The 21,181-nt window shown below is 45.0% G+C and overlaps 1 protein-coding gene across 1 annotated transcript; it reads right to left on the bottom strand.

Moving 5' to 3' along the window:
- Positions 1-1,629: 1,629 nt before the first annotated feature.
- On the bottom strand, positions 1,630-2,936 carry LOC543002 (probable glutathione S-transferase GSTF1). Its single transcript, XM_044592370.1, has 3 exons — positions 2,678-2,936; positions 2,543-2,591; positions 1,630-2,341 (listed from the first exon to the last, which is right to left on the bottom strand). Exons 1-3 carry the CDS (start codon positions 2,825-2,827, stop codon positions 1,881-1,883), a joined length of 660 nt encoding a protein of 219 aa, XP_044448305.1. The 5' UTR covers positions 2,828-2,936; the 3' UTR covers positions 1,630-1,880.
- Positions 2,937-21,181: the final 18,245 nt, after the last annotated feature.

The following is a 21,181-nucleotide window of genomic DNA, read 5'->3' as shown; positions in this document are numbered from 1 at the left end:
CATCATGTCATCTTGCTTAAGGCGTTACTCCGTTCTTTATGAAGTTAATACTCTAGATGCATGTTGGATAGCGGTCGATGTGTGGAGTAATAGTAGTAGATGCAAAATTATTTTGTTCTACTTGTCTTGGACGTGATGTCTATATACATGATCATTGTCTTGGATATCGTCATTATTATTTTACTTTATTTATTTATTTTGTATTTTTTTGTTCAATCTATCTATCAATCATTACACAATTTAATCTTGCAAATAACCGCCGAGGGATTGACAACCCCTTGTTCGCGTTGGGTGCAAAGATTTGTTATCTTGTGTGCAGGTGCTGTTAACGAGGTGTTGCATGATTCTCCTACTAGATTGATAACCTTAATTTCATAACTGAGGGAAATACTTATCTCTACTGTACTGCATCATCCCCTCCTCTTCGTGGAAATCCCAACGCAACTCACAAGTAGCAGCCGCAACTTGTCTTCCCCATGTTCGGCATCCCAGAATAACGAGACTGCCGTGAGCCCCGGAGGCATGTTCTTCCCTCGTATCTTCCATATGTCCGAATGCGCCGCTCATCGGAGTGGCAAAGAGGATGCTTCAGCCGGAGAGGAAGGGGTTTTGGTGGGCCAGGGCGGTCAAAAACGGTCTTGCGATCAGTCCGGGTTCCCGCAAACCTCCCCACTTTTGTCTCCGATTTGCAGGAGAAATCGCGTCCGGACCGTCCCCCAAAACGATACAGATCGGCGTTGGATGGCTTTCACGGTCTGGACAGCGCGCTCTGAACGGTTACGAGAGATTTACGGGTCCGCCTTGAAGATGCTCTTAGGAATGACATGCCATTACCTTAATAAAAGTAATGGCACGTCACAAGATAGGCTTTGATGTATATTTGGAAATTGTTTAAAAATAAAAAAATACATATGAACTATCAAGAAAAAATTGACAAATTATCATAAATAAATAAAAATATGGAGAAGGTCACAAAAATAAAAAGAATAAATGCAAGGCCCAGAGAACTATAATTTGAATAAACTCGAGGTGTGAAGCAACATGTCTAGAGGCTAGTAATTTTGGAGTCTTTTTATCACAGTACAGACGCGAACACTCACATTATACCTTTATGAGCATTTTTGTTTGACTGAGACGACACACTATTTTGAGATCGATAAAGTCGCCACAAACACCTTTCTAGTTGATGGAAACGTCTCCTCGCACTGAACGTATATAGCAGTAGCAGGAAGGCATAAAATAAATTCAAAAAATATAAGCATTAGTGTCAAATTTAGGACTTGAACGCTGGTGGCCGAAAATACTACTGTCCTACTAACATTCAACCACAGATTGGTTTGGTTTGCGATTGCTTGAATTATTTGCATTTATCAAACTCGTGCTACACCAAATTACCCTTTCTAAGTACTCCGCCATATTTTTACATCGGAAGCTACAGGCTTCTTAAGTGATTTGTTTTTTGGAAAGTTCCTCAAGTTTAGCCGGATTTTAATCAATATCAAATTTTCTTTTAGTTCTTTTTTTTTGCGGGTTTTTTTTAGTTCTCGTTCAGTGCTTTGCCCAAATACAAATTGATTTGCTTTTTAAAAATTCAATACGGGAATTAGAAATCATGCTTACATCATCGACTAGAAAGACACACAAACATCTTATTTAAGGCTTGCCAAGCGACAAATCTGAAAGCATTACGAAGACATTGTTCCATCTCAAGAGTTTTCACGACCACACACACGCAAAGCGCAAAAACTGCACGCTGGTGCAATTCCAGCCACACACACACGAGCTCATTTGCCTTATTCGCGACACCAACAAGAAAAGAAAACGCCACACAGATCAGTGATCGGAATCGGATCCCACGATGCGAGATCCCGCCTAGCAAATCACGGCTTCTTGGGAACCATCTGCGCGGCGAGCTTCTTCACGGCCGGCCTCGCCATGATCCTCTCCCACCAGGCCTTGACGTGCGGGTACGAGTCGAAGAGGGCCGCGTGCGGCGTGGCCATGAAGTAGAAGGTGTAGGGGAAGTGGTTGAGGTCCGCGAAGCTGACGAAGTCCCCGGCGAGGTAGTCGTGCTTGGACAGGCGCGCCTCGTAGACCTCCAGCACCTTCTTGAGCTTCTCCAGGCTCTCGTCCACCACCGTTTGGTTGGTCGGCAGGCCGCGCATGAGCGGGTTGATGAGGCACTCGTACACGATCGGCGAGATGGCCGGGTTGTAGGTGTGCGCGTCCACCTCCGTCCATACGTCCACCATCGCCGCCTCCTTGAGGTCGCCTTCCCTCAGCAGGTCCACTTCGTTCTTCTTGTACTTGCGGAGCACGTACCTCGCAATTGCGCGTGACTCTGAAAACGGAGCAAGAACACAATGTTTTTGAGAATTTGAGAGGATGTTTGGAGACGGAGCATCCACCCACCAGAACAGAAAGGAAGGATTCGCTTTACTAGTTGGCCCCATTAAGATGCCGAGAAACAGAGGCCAAGCAGTTCACATTTATTTTGACAAGGACAAAGTAGTAACTGAAAAAGGCAGATTAATCATAGTACCGAAGAGAAGCAGATCCCCATCCTGGAAGGCAGGGATTTGGCCGAACGGCTGCAAGAAACCAAAACATGTTACATCAGAACCCAAACACAAGTTGATACGAGAAGCCAGAGGATTTGAGTGGTCGGGAAGCTTACGTTTCTGACGAGATGCTCGGGGCTCTTGTGCTCCATGGCCTTGAAATCGATGTCGACCACCTCGTACTCGGCGCCGACCTCCTCCAGGCACACCAGCACCCGGGCCACGTTGGTCGACATCGCCGGCCCGAACACCTTCACCGGCGCCATTGTTTCCCTTGGTTGCTAGTACACGCGAGGGAGTGAGGGATCGGGGTGTGTGTCTGTGTGTGACTGTGTTTGTTTGAGCGGTGTGTAGCATGACGCAAACTCCTCCCCATTTTATACGGCATCAAAGTTTCCGGGTAGGTGGTTGGTGCCTTGGTGGGATGGTTGGACGTGAGCTCTCCAGAAGGTTGAAGGGGAGACCGTGAGGTGTGGGGTGACGGGTGCAGTCAATTAGTGCATCACGGCTCGCGTCAGCGAAGTGGGTGCCATTGCTTTCCGTGATGTTTCTAGAACAACGGCCACGATTAAAGTTTTCCTGCGGAGCTACCCGGGCATTCCTTCTTTAGTCCAGATCAGCATTCTTTTCATCTTCCTACGGTTTTTGTCCGTGCTTTCGTGTTGGTCCTCTGATCTGTCATGTACTCCAACGCTGGTCCTTACAGCGCGTTTGGCAAAATTTAGAAAGGGGAATGGAAGTTTAATATAGAGAGTTGTATTGAGATTAGACATGGGATGAATCATTTTATTCCTAATCCCCTGTCTGACGAATGATAGAAATTGTGTGTGAGAGTTTGAGGAGAAACTGTATTCTCGTGTTTGGTTGTGGGAATTGACAAGGGAATAGACAAGAGAAATTAATGTAAGTTATGATGAAGGGTTAAGATTCACTCACTAAAACAATTTCCTTCCGACTCTCACCCCATCCCTGTTAATAAAACGGTTGGAGTTGGAGTCTCAAATCCCATGACTATTCCATTATGAACTCCCAATCCCCCTAATCAAACAATAGATTTGAAATCTCGTACCCCTTCAATTCTCATTCCCGAGCTCTAATTACCCCCAACCAAACATGCTTCGTCCTGCCCGCTCCCGCGAGCGGGGAGGCGAACCCTAGATCGAGCGCCTCCAACTTTCCCCCGTCTCACCCCCCCTCGCCGCCGCCAGAGCGCGCCGCCGGGCAAAGTCCAGTCGGCGTAGGCGGCGACGGTTTCTCTCCCTCCTCTACGCCCCTCTGCAGCGCGGGATGCGGTGGCCCCCGAGGACGGGGCGCTCGCGCAGGGCGCAGCGCGTGCGGGTGGCTGTGGCTGCTGTGGTGGCTGCGTGGATCCGGCCTGTCGTGGGGTGGCGGGGGCTGCGCGCGGCTGGTGCGGTGGTTCGTGGCGGCGGCGGCTACCGGGTCGCGGCTGGGTGCAGCGGGCGGAGGGCTCCGGTGGCGGGGTCGTGCACGTGCACGCCTGGGCCTGCCCCTGGCTTGGTGTGGCTGGCTGCACCCGGTGGCAGTGGTGGGTGGTGGAGGTAGGTGGCGGTGGCAACGGTGCGTGCTGGCCGGATCTGGCGTTTTCAGCAGGCGGTGCGGGTTGGGGCACCGGCCCGGTGTGGCTGCTGCTCCGGCTGTGGGCGGCGGCGGCGAGGAGGTTCGGCCATCTTGAGTGGCGGCTTCCATTCGCCGCAACCGGCATCACATCAGCTCAGCGAGTCGGCTGCGGCGGCGGCTGGATTTCCGGCGTCGGCTCATTTGTAGGTGGTCCGGTTTGACCGTCGATCCATCTTCTCGACGTCGATGGTTGGCCCTCCCCAATTGCGGTCCCTCACTCATCTTGCACCCGGCAGCAGGACAGCGCTCGTCTCGCGCCCGGCAGCATGACCATGCTCGTCTCGCGCCCGGCGGCAGGACCGAGCTCGTCTCGCGCCCGGTGCCGAGGACGGGTCGATGGAGGCCAGTTTTGGCCAGCCTATTGGGGCTCGGCCCTAGGGGCAGCCTAGGGGTGCGAAAGGCGGGTCCTTTCCCCTCGTATCTTTGGCTGGGGCAGTGGCGGGTCTCGGGTGAGGTGGTGCTCTTGGGCAGAGCCCGTGGCTGGGTGCTGCCCGGTTGCCATGGCCATGTGGTAGCCGGGGTGTGGCGTTTGGTGGTTGTGTGTGATAGCCGGGGTGGAAACCTACTCTATCTTCGGACGGGCCGGCGGCGGCGTAGCCCGTTCCCTTCTTGAAGGCGTCGTCGCGGCTCTCACTACCCGTCGTGTTGCTCCAGGGGAAACTCTGATCCTTGGATCGAGCGGTGGCAGCACTCCGGTGTCATCCCCTTTTTGAAGGCGCCAATTTGAAGCCCACGGTTCGTCATATGCGGCTTCAGTTCTTCGCGGTGGCATGTTCACGGTTGTAGTTCCTAGCTGCTCTTGTAGTGCTAGTGAGGGTGTTGTTGCGCTCAGCGCCTCTGTATCCTGCCTTGGATGTGTTTGCGTGTGGTGTGGGGGCGTGTGGTTGTACCGGGTGCTATTGATCGTTGCTTTATATATAAAGCAGGGTGAAAGCCTTTTTTATTAAAGCATTCATGCACGAATTGGAAGACTAGTCTGCGAACACTAATGTGAGACCCGAGCATCGAATCATATTCGCATACATTCCCACACATTCTTTTTAAAAGTCTTACATTTAAAATAGCCGCATATCTAGTTTGAGTTTAGCTAAAAAATATATTCAAATGCAGCAGCAGTTCTAGTTTAAATATTATAATCCAACAAAGTATTGAAATTATAGTAGTTCAAATTGAATAACTAGCATATACTAGTAAGACACCTGTGCGTTGCACAGAACACCAAGATGCATTTTTAAATTAGTTTAAATTTTAAAAAGTAAGTGTTGAGAGTGACCCGTGCGGGGTCATCTGGTGTGTAACAAATGTCGACAGTTTTCTTTGAATATTCAATCCTACTCCCAAGTATTCCCTCCATTCCACAATGTAGTGCGCCCATGCTTCCCGAGATTCAACTTTAACTGTAAATTTAACCAACGAGACCGACTGCGTCGGTAACAAAAATTATATCAAATTTACGGTCAAAGTTGAATCTCGGGAAGCGCGGGCAAACTACATTGTCAAATGGAGGGAGTAGCAAGGAGATTCGAAAGGAAAAATTATTGGCCAAACATATTCGAGTGTTCCAGTAGTGTGCAAAATTTCATGAAGAAATAACATTCTTAGTGCTGAAAAAAACAATGATGTAAAAGCTTCAAAAAATTGTTTTTTAAGTACCTTGTTTCATCTAGAGCACGATTAATGTTATTTTTCAGAATATTATTAAAACTTTGAAAAATCATATAAATTAATCCGTAGCTTGGATGAAAAAGTTTTATACATGGAAGTTGCTCAGAAAAATATGACAAATCCGAATACGCCCTCCGTTCGTCTGTCACACGCCCCTAGCATAGCCAACATGGAATTGTCCCCCTCCGTTTCATCTGTTCGAAAATGCCAAACATCGGGAAAACTTTCCCGGATGTTTCCCCGCTTCGCCGGTATCGTGTAGCGTTGCGTTAGAACACCCTGGCACTGCTTATTGCCATGCCATGCATCTGTGTGCTTTGTATTTACTGTTTCTTCCCCCTCTTATCTCCGGTAGACCCCGAGACCGCTGATGATGCCACTGTGATCGACTACGTCACCAACGATTCTTCTTCCTTTTCAGCAGAGCTTCCAGGCAAGCAAACCCCCCTTATCATTCCGATATCGCCCATTCCATTCTCTCTCATGCTTGCATTAGATTTTACTACTGTAATTGATTGCTCCTATTCTGATGCATAGCCTGCTTTTGTAACCTGCTCATTGTACCTTAACTGCTTATCCTAAACTTCTTAGAATAGGTTGGTTAGTGATCCATCAGTGACCCCTCACCTTGTCCCTGTTGCTCCTGCTTCATCACCGATGACTCGATCAACGTGATTGACGTTCGTAGCCCGACACATCACCTCACCCCCTTTAGTTCTATGACTCTGCAGGGCTACTGATGTCTACTACGCAACTTTATTCTTGTAGACTCGTGTTGGGCCTCCAAGCGCAGATTTTTGTAGGACAGTAGCAATTTTCCCTCAAGTGGATGACCTAAGGTTTATCAATCCGTGGGAGGCGTAGGATGAAGATGTTCTCTCTTAAACAACCCTGCAACCAAATGTTAAAAGTCTCTTCTGTCCCCAACACACCCAATACAATGGCAAATTGTATAGGTGCACTAGTTCGGCGAATAGATGGTGATAAAAGTGTAATATGGATGGTAGAAATATATTTTTATAATCTGAATAAATAAAAACAGCAATGTAGCAAATAGTAAACGGGAACAAAAACGGTATTGCAATGCTTAGAAACAAGGCCTAGGGTTCGTACTTTCGCTAGTGCAATCTCTCAACAATGCTAATATAATTGGATCACATAACCATCCCTCAACGTGCGATGAAGAATCACTCCAAAGTTCCTATCTAGCGGAGAACATAAGAAGAAATCGTTTGTAGGGTACGAAACCACCTCAAAGCTATTCTTTCCGATCGATCTATCCAAGAGTTCATACTAAAATAACACCAAATAATTTCAGATTCATAATACTCAATCCAACACAAAGAACCTCAAAGAGTGCCCCAAGATTTCTACTGGGGAAACAAAGACAAGAACGTGTATCAACCCCTATGCGTAGATTACCCCAATGTCACCTCAGGAATCCGCGAGTTGAGTGGCCAAAACATATATCAAGTGAATCAATATGATACCCATTGTCACCACGAGTATTCATTTGCAAGACATATATCAAGTGCTCTCAAATCCATAAAAGTATTCAATCCGATAAAACGAAAATCTCACAGGGAAAACTCAATTCATCACAAGATAGAGAGGGGAAAACACCATATGATCCGACTATATTAACAAAGCCCGCGATACATCAAGATCGTGACATCTCAAGAACACGAGAGAGAGAGAGAGATATAGAGAGATTAAACACATAGCTACTGGTACAAACCCTCAGCCCCGAGGGTGGACTACTCCCTCCTCATCGTGGTGGCCGCCGGGATGATGAAGATGGCCATCGGAGATGATCTCCCCCTCCGGCAGGGTGCCGGAACGGGTTCTAGATTGGTTTTCGTAATACAGAGGCTTGCGGCGGCGGAACTTCCAATTTAGGGTTACCCCGAGGGTTTTTGGAATACTTGGGAATTTATAGGGCAAACAACGGGTGCGGGAGGCCACCGAGGTGGGCGCGCCTGGGCCCCCAGGCGCTCCCTGGTGGGGAGTGCCCCCCTCGGGGCACCCCCAGGTGCTGCTCTGGCCCATTGGATGTCTTCTGGTTCATAAAAATCCACAAAAAGTTTCGCGGTGTTTGGACTCCGTTTGATATTGATTTCCCGCGATGTAAAAAACAAGCAAAAAAACATCAACTGGCATTGGGCACTGGGTCAATAGGTTAGTCCCAAAAAATGATATAAAGTTGCTATAAAATGATTGTAAAACATCCAAGAATGATAATATACGCATGAATACTTCATAAATTATAGATACGTTGGAGACGTATCAGCATCCCCAAGCTTAATTCCTACTCGTCCTCGAGTAGCTAAATGATAAAAGAAATAATTTATGAAGTGTGAATGCTAGCAAAGTGCGCAAGTTTGATCAATGACAATTTCAATCACTTTTCCTAGCATCATAACAGCAATTCTTTCTTATAAAGCTTCTCATGTTTAGAGTAGCAACCAATTCACATGTCAAGGTTCAAACAATGAATTCTCTTGAAACTCAACAACCTATGTTCTCAGTCACTAAGCAATTGCAATTCAACTTATTCAACAGAGTCTAAGTAAGACCTCCACATACTCAACCATCATATAGTCTTCTATGATTGCTAACACTCACCGCATACACATGAGCAAAACGTTTCAACCGGACACATAGAAAGATAGGGGCTTATAATTTCGCCTCCCAACGTATTCACCTCAAGGGTGATGTCAAAAATAATAACTCATGCTACCCATATCCAACTGGATATATGTGCCTAGATCTTTCCTCACACATGATGCTTGCCAAAAGAGAAAAATAAAAAGGAATAGAGAGAAAAACTTTGACTCTTGCATAAAAGTAAATACATAAAAGTAAAACATAGGCCCTTCGCAGAGGGAAGCAGAGGTTTCCATGCGCTTATTTGTTTGTATGTTGAACCCCTTAGTTCAAAAGAATGTCACGTTGTACTGCCCCTTGTGATGGCAACCTTTATTATGCAGTCTGTCGCTTTTATTCTTTACCATCACAAGTTCGTACAACGCTCAATTTTCTCTTACACTAAATGATCTCACACTTTTAGAAGCAATTTTTATTGCCTTATTGCACCGATGACAACTTGAAGGACCTGACTTAATCCTTAGGTAGGTATGGTGGACACTTGAAAATAAGATTTGGGTTTAAGGGTTTTTGGATGCACAAGTAGTATCTCTACTTAGTGCGGAATTTTTGGCTAGCAAAGATGGGGGGCAAGCACCACATGTTGAAGAATCTATGACAATATAACCTCTATGTGAATATGAACAAACATAAATCATTACGTTGTCTTCCTTGTCCAACGTCAACAATTTTGGCATATAATATTTTGATGGGGGCTCACAATCACAAAAGATTTCCACGATAGTGTATTTGCATGTGAAAGTTCTCTTCCTTCTACTAATCATTCATGAATTGCTTGTATGACCAATATTGTGATTGTCAAGCTTCAAAAGATTTCACTTTCTAAACCCAATGTGAAGCTACCACTAGGCATGATATGAACATATAATTTCAACTTCATGTATTCAATTAATTCAACAATTTACTCATAGGATATAAGTGAATCACAAGAGTAAATAACAAGCTACTCCAAGAAGATATAAGTGAAGATCAAGCGAGTAGTTAAGTAAATAGGTAGCTAATTGTGGACTCCCTCTTATTTAAAAATTTCAGATCTAAGTATTTTATTAAAACAGCAAGCAAAACAAAATAAAATGACATTCCAAGAATAGCACAACTCATGTGAAGAAGCAAAAGCTTAGGATCAACCGATACTAACCGTAATTGTTGAAGAAGAAAGGTGGGATGCCTACCAGGGCATCCCCAAGCTTAGATGCTTGAGACTTCTTGGAATATTAGCTTGGGGTTCCTTGGGCATCCCCAAGCTTGAGCTTTTGTGTCTACTTAATTCCTCTCATATCACGGTTTTCCTAAATCTCAAAAACTTCGTCCACACAAAACTCAACAAGAACTCGCGAGATATGTTAGTATAAATCAATGCAAAACCTTTATCATTCTCTACTGTAGCAAATCACTAAAATTATTATTCAACATTGCATACTAAATGCCTCTTCATATTTAATACTCCTATCCTCAAATAGAATCGTTAAGCAAGCAAACATATGTAAACAATGCAAACATAACAGCAATCTGCCAAAGCAGCATAGTCTGTAAAGAATGCAAGATTCATCATACTTCCCTAACTCCAAAAATTCTGAAAATTTACCACAGTGTAGAAAATTTGTCTGAGCTTATTGTGCAAAACGTTTCAACATTTTATCACATTCTGACTTTTCTAGGGAATTTTTGCAACAGCGATAAACTTTCTGTTTTGAAACAGCAACATGTATAGTGTAACATCCAAAAATTCTAAATTTTGGAATGTTATATTAAATAAATAGTTTTGATTGATTGTTTGATTGTGGTGTGGTTGCTTGTGTGAAACTGAGTGAAACTCGAAACTTTATGAAAGTTAAATGAGAGGGAATAAAAGGACATTCCCAAACTTTCATTTTGCATTTATGATCTCCATGAATTCAAATTCTTTTCAAATACAAAACCCTAGAGAGAAGATGACATGACTTCTTCCAATTAAAATGAAAAGGGTTTTTGAAAACATTTGAATTTCACTTGGAAATATTTCAAATTCAGAAACTTTAAGCAACTCACTGATTTTCATGAGAGAAGATAAAATGACTTCTTCAAAACATATGAAATATGAGTTGGAAGTTTAAAAGAATCAAATTTAAAGTCCTTTGAAATTACTTTCAATTTGGATTTACTTGGGTTTTATTTCAAATTATTTTCCTCCAAAAATAAAATATATGGAAATTAGGGTAAAATGATTCCCTACAGTAGAAAATTGGAGAGAAATAAATTTGAAATCATTTTGGTATTTTTAAAATGATTTTCATTGGGTTTTATTGTAGCAATAGCACTATTTGCTTGATTTAATTTTTGTGGAACTTATTTGACGCTATAAAAATGTTCACGTTGTAGAAAATCTTTTTCTGAAACTTTTGGTATATAATATGCCTATATTATATTTTTTATTTTATGTGGTTTTTCTTTTATTTATTGTCTATTTATTAAAAAAAGTAAAAAAATCATAACCGCCGAACTGGGCCAGCCCACCCAACCGGGCCAGGCCAGCCGCAGCCGCAACCTAGCATCTTCCCGCGCCCGAACCGACTTTGCCTCGCTCGCCCGCTCGCTCCCTCGCGCGGATGCCGCTTCGCCAGCCGCCGACAGGTGGACCCCACCTGTCAGCTTCTTCTTCCCCAAGCAGAGCCAGACTCCTCCGCGCATACGCTTCGCCGACGCCGTGCCCGTCCCAAGCACCTCCTCTCGTGTTGCCCCTCCTCCACGCCTCCCTCATATAAATACCCGAGACCCCGGCCCCGTTTTTGCCTCGAAACGCAGCCGCCCTCGCCTCTCCACGCCTCACGCAGCCCTCTCCGGAGTTGCGAGCTCTGACGAGATCCGCACCGCCGCTCGCTCGCGCAACCGTCGCCCCCGACCGCCGCCGACGCCACCGTCGACTTCGGCTCGCCGAGCCGCACCTCCAAGACGACTCCGCCACCGCCACCGACCATCGGATCCCCCCACCTCGCTCGAAGCCGACGCCGCCACCGCCGTCTTTTCCGGCGACGTCGACGCCCATCGCCGCGGTAAGCCACCAGCCGCCCTCGTCCGTCCGATCCCCCTCATACGGTCCAGATTAGATTAGGATTTGTTTTTTCTCCAACCGTTATACTCTAAATAGCGAACGCTCACTAGTTTAGCCTCGGTAGCAGACGAATTCGTCGCTTATGCTTCTGCAGCGAACGTTCGTTCATTAGCTTTTCTGTCTAGTAGTCAGGGACCCAGTTGCAAATAAGTTTCTTACAAATCAGTACCTGTTCTTCAACCCCTCGTAACTTTTTACTCGTTTGTCCAAATCCAACGAAACCAACGCCCACTTCTTCGTTATGATCCCTTCTATCCAGATAATCCACTTAAACATATTTTTGAAAATTTAAAATTTGATTTCAAATAGATTTGAATTCAAACTTCTTTTGTTCATAATTTGAGTTTTACAACTCTGATTTAATTGATTCTTTTTGCAAATCGAAGCTCTTGACCTAAACTTTCTGATAAGACCAAATCTCCCAAATTTTGGTACTGTTAGAAATTATTTTCTGTTGCAAGAGTTAATTGCTTGTTTTCAAAGTTTTCCGAGATTCTTTTTCTTCGATTTTCTTGCATGAGTGCTTATGTATGCAATTGCTTGCTCATGATAGAATGAACAGAGTGTGACGAGTAGAACTATCAGGAGTTATGAGTGTGAATCATCTTCATCAACAGTACAAGGCAAGTTCACACTTTGATCATAGCTTTCATACCCAGTTTGTATGCATTAGTTTCAACCCTCAAACATTGCATGAGTAGGATTTGATAACATGTGGGTATTGGGAAGTAGTTCATGAGGTAGGAACCAGTTGTCTTGCATTCAAACCCTGGGATTACTACGTTATGCTTATACTGCTATGCTATGCTCGTAGACGTGGTTTGGTTTTAGAGAATTCGTGACAGATGTGAGAGTTATTGTTAAACTATGGTTTAAACTTAAGGTGGCTACATTAATACACATCTGGGTGGAATGGTTGGGGCACCCTGGAGCACCCAGTGGTTTGCCTGGGCACCTGGAGAAGCCATTGCTTACCCAAGGGAATCCCGGAGTACCCGTGTGATTACACTATGGAATGCCACCCAGGCTCAAAGGGATCATAAGATTATTCATGCTAGAAACTTCCGTGTGCAGCCACAAGGCTCTGGCATAGTTGAGTAAGTTGTGGGAATCCTTTCCATGATAGGCTAGCAGATGTAGGGGATTGTAGGTGTACTGGCCTATCTATCGGTTAAGGGGACCTCTTCGGAAAGACTGTGTCTCGGTCATCCATTTCTCAAACATCATGCAATGCGAGAAATCCAACGGAGGAGTTCGAGTCTTGTGGGGAAAAGTGCGCAAACCTCTGCAGAGTGTACAAACTCGTCATGATTAGCCGTGTCCCCGGTTATGGACATCTTGAGTATCTGGTACTTGAATTATTGATTTGATCTCATCATTTTACTTAATTAATTTGTTGGGTTATAATTGTTATTTTGGGATTGAGTTGGAGGAACCTTCTCAATATTTTACAACCAACTTGGTAGTTAAATAACATATATTCCTTTGTTGTAGGGAAAAACTAGCTTTATGCAATTGATAACCATAGAGCCTCCACCAGCCAAATATGCATGTAGTGATTGCCATTATTCAGCATTGCTCTATAGTGTGAAATTGCCAGTACATTCAATGTACTGACCTACATGGCTGCAACGTCTCATGTTGCAGGAATTCTTATGACGAGTAAGTGATACGTTAGGGTTACGATGTCTACACTCAACTTTGCCGTTGGTGTTGTTGAGACTCCACAACTTTGTTGTTTCTTTCGCTATATGGATTGAGGTAATGGTATTTACGTTACTTTATACATGTGATTTACCTCTGTTATAAATCCTCGAGTACTGTGTGTGTCAGCATACCGATCTAGGGATGACACTTAAGCACAGAGACTTGACCCATTCGGGTCGGGTCATTACAAGATGGTATCAGAGCACATGTTGACTGTAGGACGTGACCCCTAGAAACTGGCAAGCCCATAGGAAAGATTTTCTCTAAAACTTTATTTTCAAAAAGATCTTTTACCTCTCTTCTTTTCTGAGCTTTATCAAATATTCCCTTTTAGTTAGACTATGCCCCTTTCCCCTTCTGACCACACGAAGATTCGACTGGTGAGACCACTCCAAGAAGTATAAGATATCGGACAACTAAGACCACTTCGGAATGAAGAGGATTTTACCGTGCATTATAATAATGGAAACTACAACGGTTGAAGGCTCCGAAGACTAGGAGAATTTGAAGGCTCTGAAGGATTTCCCGATTGGTATGACCTAGGAAGGCTACCCTTCTAGAATTTTTCAGACTATTGAAGCTGTCAATACCCGAGATCAAGGTGTGTCGGAGAAAGACCGGAACATGGAGCGTTAAAACTTAAAGTTTTTGTCAAGGAAACCCCAAGACAGGAGACATCAACTATGGAAAGATAGCTCATGGCGGAGACATGGGCATAAAGATGTATATCCATGATGTTATCGCTCGTTTATGCTGTTGTCACCATGTTGAGTTAAACATGCATTTCATCAGAAGGATTGGATGACAAAAGGGCTAATGGAACACCTATCAGCAAAAGATAAAGTTTTGACCTTAGCTGGTGTATCGCCAGGATCTGGAGTATTACATCAAGAAGTTTAGGGTGGATCTTCAGGAAGCCATAGTTGATAAGGAAGCATTTGGTGAAGAACTCAGGACCCAGAAGCTGAAAGTAGGCAAGCTGGAGGAGCAAAACCTCGAGATACCAGAGATTCGTGAGGAACTGAAGGATAGTTGAAACCCAGAAGTTTGGAGCGCAACTCTAGAATATTAAAGGACGTCACGAGAGACTTCGCGTCAACAGAGATGATCTGGTAAAAGAACTTGAGAAGGACAAGCACGGTCGGAAGAAGCCATCGGAGACATGAACAAGACTTGAAGAGTTTGGCAACTTTGAAGATTCATTGACCTTTGAAGACCAAACCCCTGTTATATACCTACGTTAGATGCGACGATTGTGAGTTGTCATTTGTTTGATGTTTTTCCGACAGCCACAAAGTAAAATCTGTCTCTTCAAAACTATTGTTTGTATTGTGTGTACCCCTCCCTATCTCTCTCATCACACCCCAAAACCCATGGACCCAATAGAGGATGAATGGAGATGAGCTTATAATTTCTGGACCGATGAGTCGATTGGAGACGGACCGATGGATTCAGAACATGGAGGATCACGTGAAGAATAACACTATAGCCGGAAAGGATATGCCCCAGCATGCTCTTCAATGCTTTGAAAGAGGTGCTGCTACTTGGTGGAGGATGTACCAAACCATCAATGGATGGCAGAGAGTAACCACTTGGAAAGAATTTAAGTTGACTCTGCAAAGGTCTCGTCTTGTGTCCCAAAAATTGAAGCCTTATGGAAATGATATGAAGAAACCTTGTGCATGCAAGATTTATGGAGAAATAGGACACACCCATAAGGAACACAAGGATGAATGCCCTAATTGTGAATAAAGTCGCCCAGCTGAAGAATGCCCAACTAGGCAGATTACTTGTTTCTTATGTGAAGGGACTACCACTACCCTGCTCAGTGTCACATTTACCCCATGGTACAACGAACTATCCAACAGAAGAAAGAAGAAACGAAAGGAGCCCTCATGGAAATTTTAGAAGAACCGGTGATGAAGGAAGATGTCGAGGACACACACAAAGGAAACAGAATTAAAGCCTGCACCAAGTCATGCTATTCATGTGGACAAGGACACATCTCCCAAAATCGACTGAATGGGGACCTAGTAGAATTCCCGACAGAGGAAGCAGAGTATGACCCACAGGGAATAGAAGCCCTGATTGGCACGGAAAAGTCCAGGAAGAGAAATAGATTGGATTCCAGGAACAACCCAATTTCTACAAAGAAGGACCTGAGTCATATCACATGCTTCATGTGCAAAGATTCAGGACACTACTTGAACGATTGCCCAAAAAGGAAGCCGAGGACCCAAGGAGGCTATGTAGTCATAAGGAAACCACGAGACTTGTCAGAAGTAATATGTTTCTGCTGTAATGAAGCAGGGCACTTTGCTAGAGATTGTCCCAAAGAGAAGGAGGCTTGTGCTAAATAGTTGAGTTTGTAACAAAAGAAATATAGTAGTGATAGAGGGAACATTTCTTTTATATTGAGTTGTTGAGTTGAGGCATGTAATGGAAATGCAAGAGATTGTAATAATTTGAGAATCAATAAAGTTAGCATCGTTGGTACTGACTTGTATTTTATGAGTAGTTACTCTATGAAGAAAGATTTTGACCAGTTTCGAGGATATGAGAAATATGGTCTATGAAAGAATTTGTGCATTTCAAGGGTGGTAGTACCCTGTGAGGACCCTTGACTCCTGGAAAAGATAATGATATTCCACGGAGTGGACTCCGGACAAAATAAGTATGAGTTTTGTCTCGATATGTGGGGTATCCCAAGAATATGAAGAGATGAAGTACTATTGGATATAAAAGATGTATAGTGTTGGTAATATGGAGCAATTGTAACTCCATGATAAGTCTGAGCAATCATGTCTTAGTTTGGTACAAATAGAAGGAAGGGACACAGTACCATTGGATGGATTTAAGAATGCTAGGAAGCTGGATGTTGGAATAATGATCAGTTGCCCAGATGATGAGTTCAAGGTTTACAACTGATGAGATGGGCCATAACCCACAGGCTCCAGGACCTGCCAAGAAGCAAGCACACTCTTGCTGAAGGAAAAACCCTGGAAGAAGTTACGACTTTAGCAACAGACGATTTTATAGGAGTTTACGCAAAACCTGAGAGTTGTGAAGAAACGATAGATGTTTGTTTGGCTTGTAGAATCAATGGATTTTTACGAACTTGGTTCATCGACAATAGAAATTCTGCAATGCTTGTGAGGATGACCGAGTGTTAGAATGCGAGAATCGCTAAACCATATACAAGGTAATGATTTGGGTGCGGGATGGATTGATCACCATACCGACTTACTGTTATTATTCGCCTTGCTATATGGGATGGTAAATCTGAGTGACTTACCCATAGTAGAGTGACGACGATCAAAACCTTGTTTAAACCTTAGAATGGTATGATAATTTTCCCTTGTACAAGGCAGCTGTTGCCAATCGTAGGTTATATGGCGAGAATGAAGTCGAGACCGATTTCCTGCAGGAGAAACCATAAATTTATGACCATCATGAGGTACCGATAGTTGTTTAGTATTGGCGCCAGATGTAACGCCCACGATGCGGCTATATCTCCCACGTGTCGAGGCACGACTTAGAGGCATAACCGCATTATAGGAATTGTCGCAAGAAGGTTCATCTTCACACAATCCCATGTAATGAACAAGAATGGGATAACGAGAGTTGGCTTACAATCGCCACTTCACACAATACATAATTTAAATCATACATCATCCAAAATCCACACATAGACCGACTACGGTCAAATCCAAATGAAAATAAGATAACCCCAAATGCTAGATCCCCGATCGTCCCAACTGGGCTCCACTACTGATCATCAGGAAACGAAACATAGTAACGACCACGTTCCTCGTCGAACTCCCACTTGAGCTTGGTTGCGTCATCTGCACTGGCATCGTCGGCACCTGCAACTGTTTTGGTAGAATCTGTGAGTCACGAGGACTCAGCAAGATCACACCCGCGAGATCAAGACTATTTAAGCTTATAGGAAAGGATGGTTTAATGAGGTGGAGCTGCAGCAGGCACTAAGCATATATGGTAGCTAACATACGCAAAAGAGAGCGAGAATGGAAGCAACACAACGGTCGCGAAGCTAGAAATGATCAAGAAGTGATCCTGAAACTACTTACGTTCATGCATAACTCCAACCGTGTTCACTTCCCGGACTTCGCCGAGAAGAGACCATCACGGCTACACACACGGTTGATGTATTTTAATTAAGTCAAGTGACAAGTTCTCTACAACCGGACATTAACAAATTCCCATCTGCCTCATAATCGCGGGCACGGCTTTCGAAAGATAATACCCTGCAGGGGTGTCCCAACTTAGCCCATTATAAGCTCTCACGGTCAACGAAGGATAAACCTTCTCCCGGGAAGGCCCGATCAGTCTCGGAATCCCGGTTTACAAGACATTTCGACAATGGTAAAACAAGACCAGCAAGACCACCCGCTGTGCCGACAAATCCCGATAGGAGCTGCACATATCTCGTTCTCAGGGCACACCAGATAAGCTAAGCGTACAGTTACCAACGTAACCCAAGTTTCCAAGGGACGGTCCCGCACGGTGCTCTAGTTTGGACCAACACTCGGAGGAGCACTGGCCCGGGGGTTAAAATAAATATGACCCTCGGGCTCGCGAAAACCCAAGGGAAAAAGGCTTAGGTAGGCAAATGGTAAAACCAAGGTTGGGCCTTGCTGGAGGAGTTTTATTCAAGGCGAACTGTCAAGGGGGTCCCATAAATCACCCAACCGCGTAAGGAACGCAAACTCAAGGAACATAATCCCGGTATGACGGAAACTAGGGCGGCAAGAGTGGAACAAAACACCAGGCATAGGGCCGAGCCTTCCACCCTTTACCAAATATATAGATGCATTAATTAAATAAGAGATACTGTGATATTCGAAAAATATCCATGTTCGAACATGGAACTAACTTCAACTTCACCTGCAACTAGCAACGCTATAAGAAGGGCTGAGCAAAAGCGGTAACTTAGCCAAACAACGGTTTGCTAGGAAAGGATGGTTAGAGGCTTGACATGGCAATATGGGAGGCATGATATAGCAAGTGGTAGGTAGCGCAGCATAGCAATAGAACGAACAACTAGCAAAGCAAAGATAGAAGTGATTTCGAGGGTATGGTCATCTTGCCTGCAAGGTTCTCAGAGTTGTCGAAAGCTTGATCCTCGTAAGCGTACTCAACAGGTTCCTCGTTCACGAACTCGTCTCCCGGCTCTACCCACAGCAAGAACACAAGCAATGGAACCACAATCAATCACGGGAAATGCACAAGCAACATGATGCAAAACATGCATAATATGCGAGACAAGATATGCGATGCATATGCGTGCTCCGGAAAAAAAAATGATGAACAAGGCAGTAACTTGGCAAACCAAGTTTGCCACTGGAAATATGGGATTATTTCGGTCGAAAACGATATAAAGATCACCGGAAACAGATACACGGTTTGCAAATGGCAAGCAAAACAAGAATGACACGATTCTGCGATTAACAGCATGATAGCACTTAGAATACATCAAGTAACTATGCTACAGCACTCCAACATAGTAACAAAGCATATGGAAGTAATCTACAGGAGATGCTTGACAAAAGATGAACACTGAGCTACGGCTAGATCACCCCACAACAGGTTCAAACAAGCATGGCAAAAGTGCAAAAGATATCAGCTTAACATACTTGGTTAAATTACTGGACATGGCTGAAACAGCAACAGGTAGCAATGTTCAGAGCAAGCAATCGACATGCTACAGGAACTTAAAATAGCAAAACAAGCAATGGCATGAATCTACTAAATGCATAGAACAAAAGTCCCTTACTGACCATGATCCAAAAAGGATCAGAAGATATAATGGCACCCATGTAAACATAGCAAGTTTCGTTAACATGTTTCAGACTTGGCAGAAAACAGAGCATGACATTAACAGAAATTATGAGGGCATCTTGGTGAGCTTGATTCACTCATCACGAAGCAGTGCATGAAAAACCAAGCATACCTACAGCAAGATGGCATATTTATGAAGCTATCCATGGCAAGAGAAAATACATAGCATGTATGGATCAACTACAACAACCTTGGCAAAATTGAATATCATGTTAACATTCTGCCAGAAATATTTTATAGCAAACGTAGAGCAAGATTGAGACATGCTAGGACACTCCATAAATGCAAACAGGGGCACAGATGGATAGAGAGCAACCATATCTACAAAACATCCTTACTGAACATGCTCAAAAGAAGCATGGATCTCACTCTAGCCACATGGATACATGGCAACAAAATAACAGCAGTAACAGACAGCAAAATCCTAAGTCCCTGAAAACAGAAACATCACGAAGCCTAGTTTGCATGCTTGTGCTAGTCACCACATAGATCACAAAAATACATGGAATACACCTCTGTAAAGATGGCATGGCATAGATCAAAACACCTGTAGAGCTCATACACATAAGATGCACACATCAAATGCAACAAAAATAACAAAGCATCAAGTTCTGATAAGTAACAGCAGTAAACATCATATAGCACTCTTGCACCAGAGATTTGGGCATCAAGATGGACCCCAACGAGCATGGCACAATGGAACTAAATGAAGAGCATCTCGAGGCGAACATTCTGATATATCATGTGCGCAAAACGGAGCAGTATACGATGAGATATGATGCAATGAACATGAGCACATATGGTGAAAACTTCGGGACTTAGCAGAAACAGAGGGGGGAAAGTCAACCTCTAGATCTGGATCGGGGCCCGGCACGGAAGTCGAGGCGGCCGGAGCTCGTTGCAGGCGGAAGGGCGACGGGGCGGCGAGGGAGAGGAGGCGGCGGCGGACGGCGTCGCGGGCGGAGAGGCGACGGGGCGGCGAAGGAGAGGAGGCGGCGGCGGACGGCGTCGTGGGTGCCGCGCGGGCGGAGGACGGCGGCGGCGCCGGCGGGAGGACGAGGTGGCGGGGCGCGGGCTTCGGCGGCGCGGGGCGCGGGGGCTGGCTCGGGCGGCTCGGGCCAGGAGGGCTCGGCCTGGGCCCTGGCGGGCCGGCGGCGTACGGGCGGCGCGGAGGCCACGTGTCGCCCCCGGATTCGTCGGGGGGCGGCGCGGACACGTCCGTCGGCGGCGGGGAAGGTGTCCGGCGGCGGAGAGGGGAAATTGCTAGGGTTTATCTGCGATTTGGAATGGGGAGGGTATATTTATAGGTAGAGGGAGCTAGGAGACTCCAAATGGAGTGCGGTTTTCGCCCACACGATCATGATCGAACGACCGAGAGCATGGAAGGAACTTAGAGGGGTTATTGGCCTGTTTGGAGGGGGGGTTTGCTGCAACACACAAAAGGACTTTGTGGTTACCCGGTCAACCGTTGGAGCATCAAACGACCTCCAAATGAAACGAAACTTGACAGGTGGTCTACCGGTGGTGTACCAAGGCCACTTGACAAACCTCGGTCCATTTCGAGAACGTTTAACACCCGCTCACGAAAAGAGACAAGAGGGGGTGCGCCGGTGCATGTGGGAGTGCCGGATTGCAAAACGGGCAACGGGAAAAATGCTCGGATGCAAGAGACGAACACGTATGCAAATGAGATGCGCATGATGACATGATATGAAATGCATGACATGAACAAAATGCAAAACGAAAGACAAAACCCGACCACGAAGGGAATATCCTAACACATAGCCGAAAATGGCAAGAGTTGGAGTACAAATATGGAAAGTTACATCTGTGGTGTTACACCAGACCTGTCAGCTAAGAGTGCCCAGTCACAGAGGTACCGTACCAAGATGGAATGGACACAAGAATTGAGGGAAAAGGTTATGCCACTACCGGAAGAGCCCAAACACGGAATTTTCCTGAAGATCTGAGGAAACCGACACTGTCAACAAAA

This window comes from Triticum aestivum, chromosome 1D (genome assembly GCF_018294505.1).
Source record: "Triticum aestivum cultivar Chinese Spring chromosome 1D, IWGSC CS RefSeq v2.1, whole genome shotgun sequence".
Classification (NCBI taxonomy): Eukaryota; Viridiplantae; Streptophyta; class Magnoliopsida; order Poales; family Poaceae; genus Triticum; species Triticum aestivum.
The sequence above is the reverse complement of the archived record's forward strand: the minus strand, read 5'-3'. Positions and strand labels throughout refer to the sequence as shown.

Bases quoted from the DNA above. Each gene is read 5' to 3' on its own strand.
- LOC543002 (XM_044592370.1), bottom strand. From the start codon at position 2,827: ATGGCGCCGGTGAAGGTGTTCGGGCCGGCGATGTCGACCAACGTGGCC. The intron at 2,592-2,677 runs GTAAGCTTCCCG...GGTTTCTTGCAG, and splicing joins CCGAGCATCTCGTCAGAAAC to CCGTTCGGCCAAATCCCTGC. The intron at 2,342-2,542 runs GTACTATGATTA...CTCCGTTTTCAG, and splicing joins TGGGGATCTGCTTCTCTTCG to AGTCACGCGCAATTGCGAGG.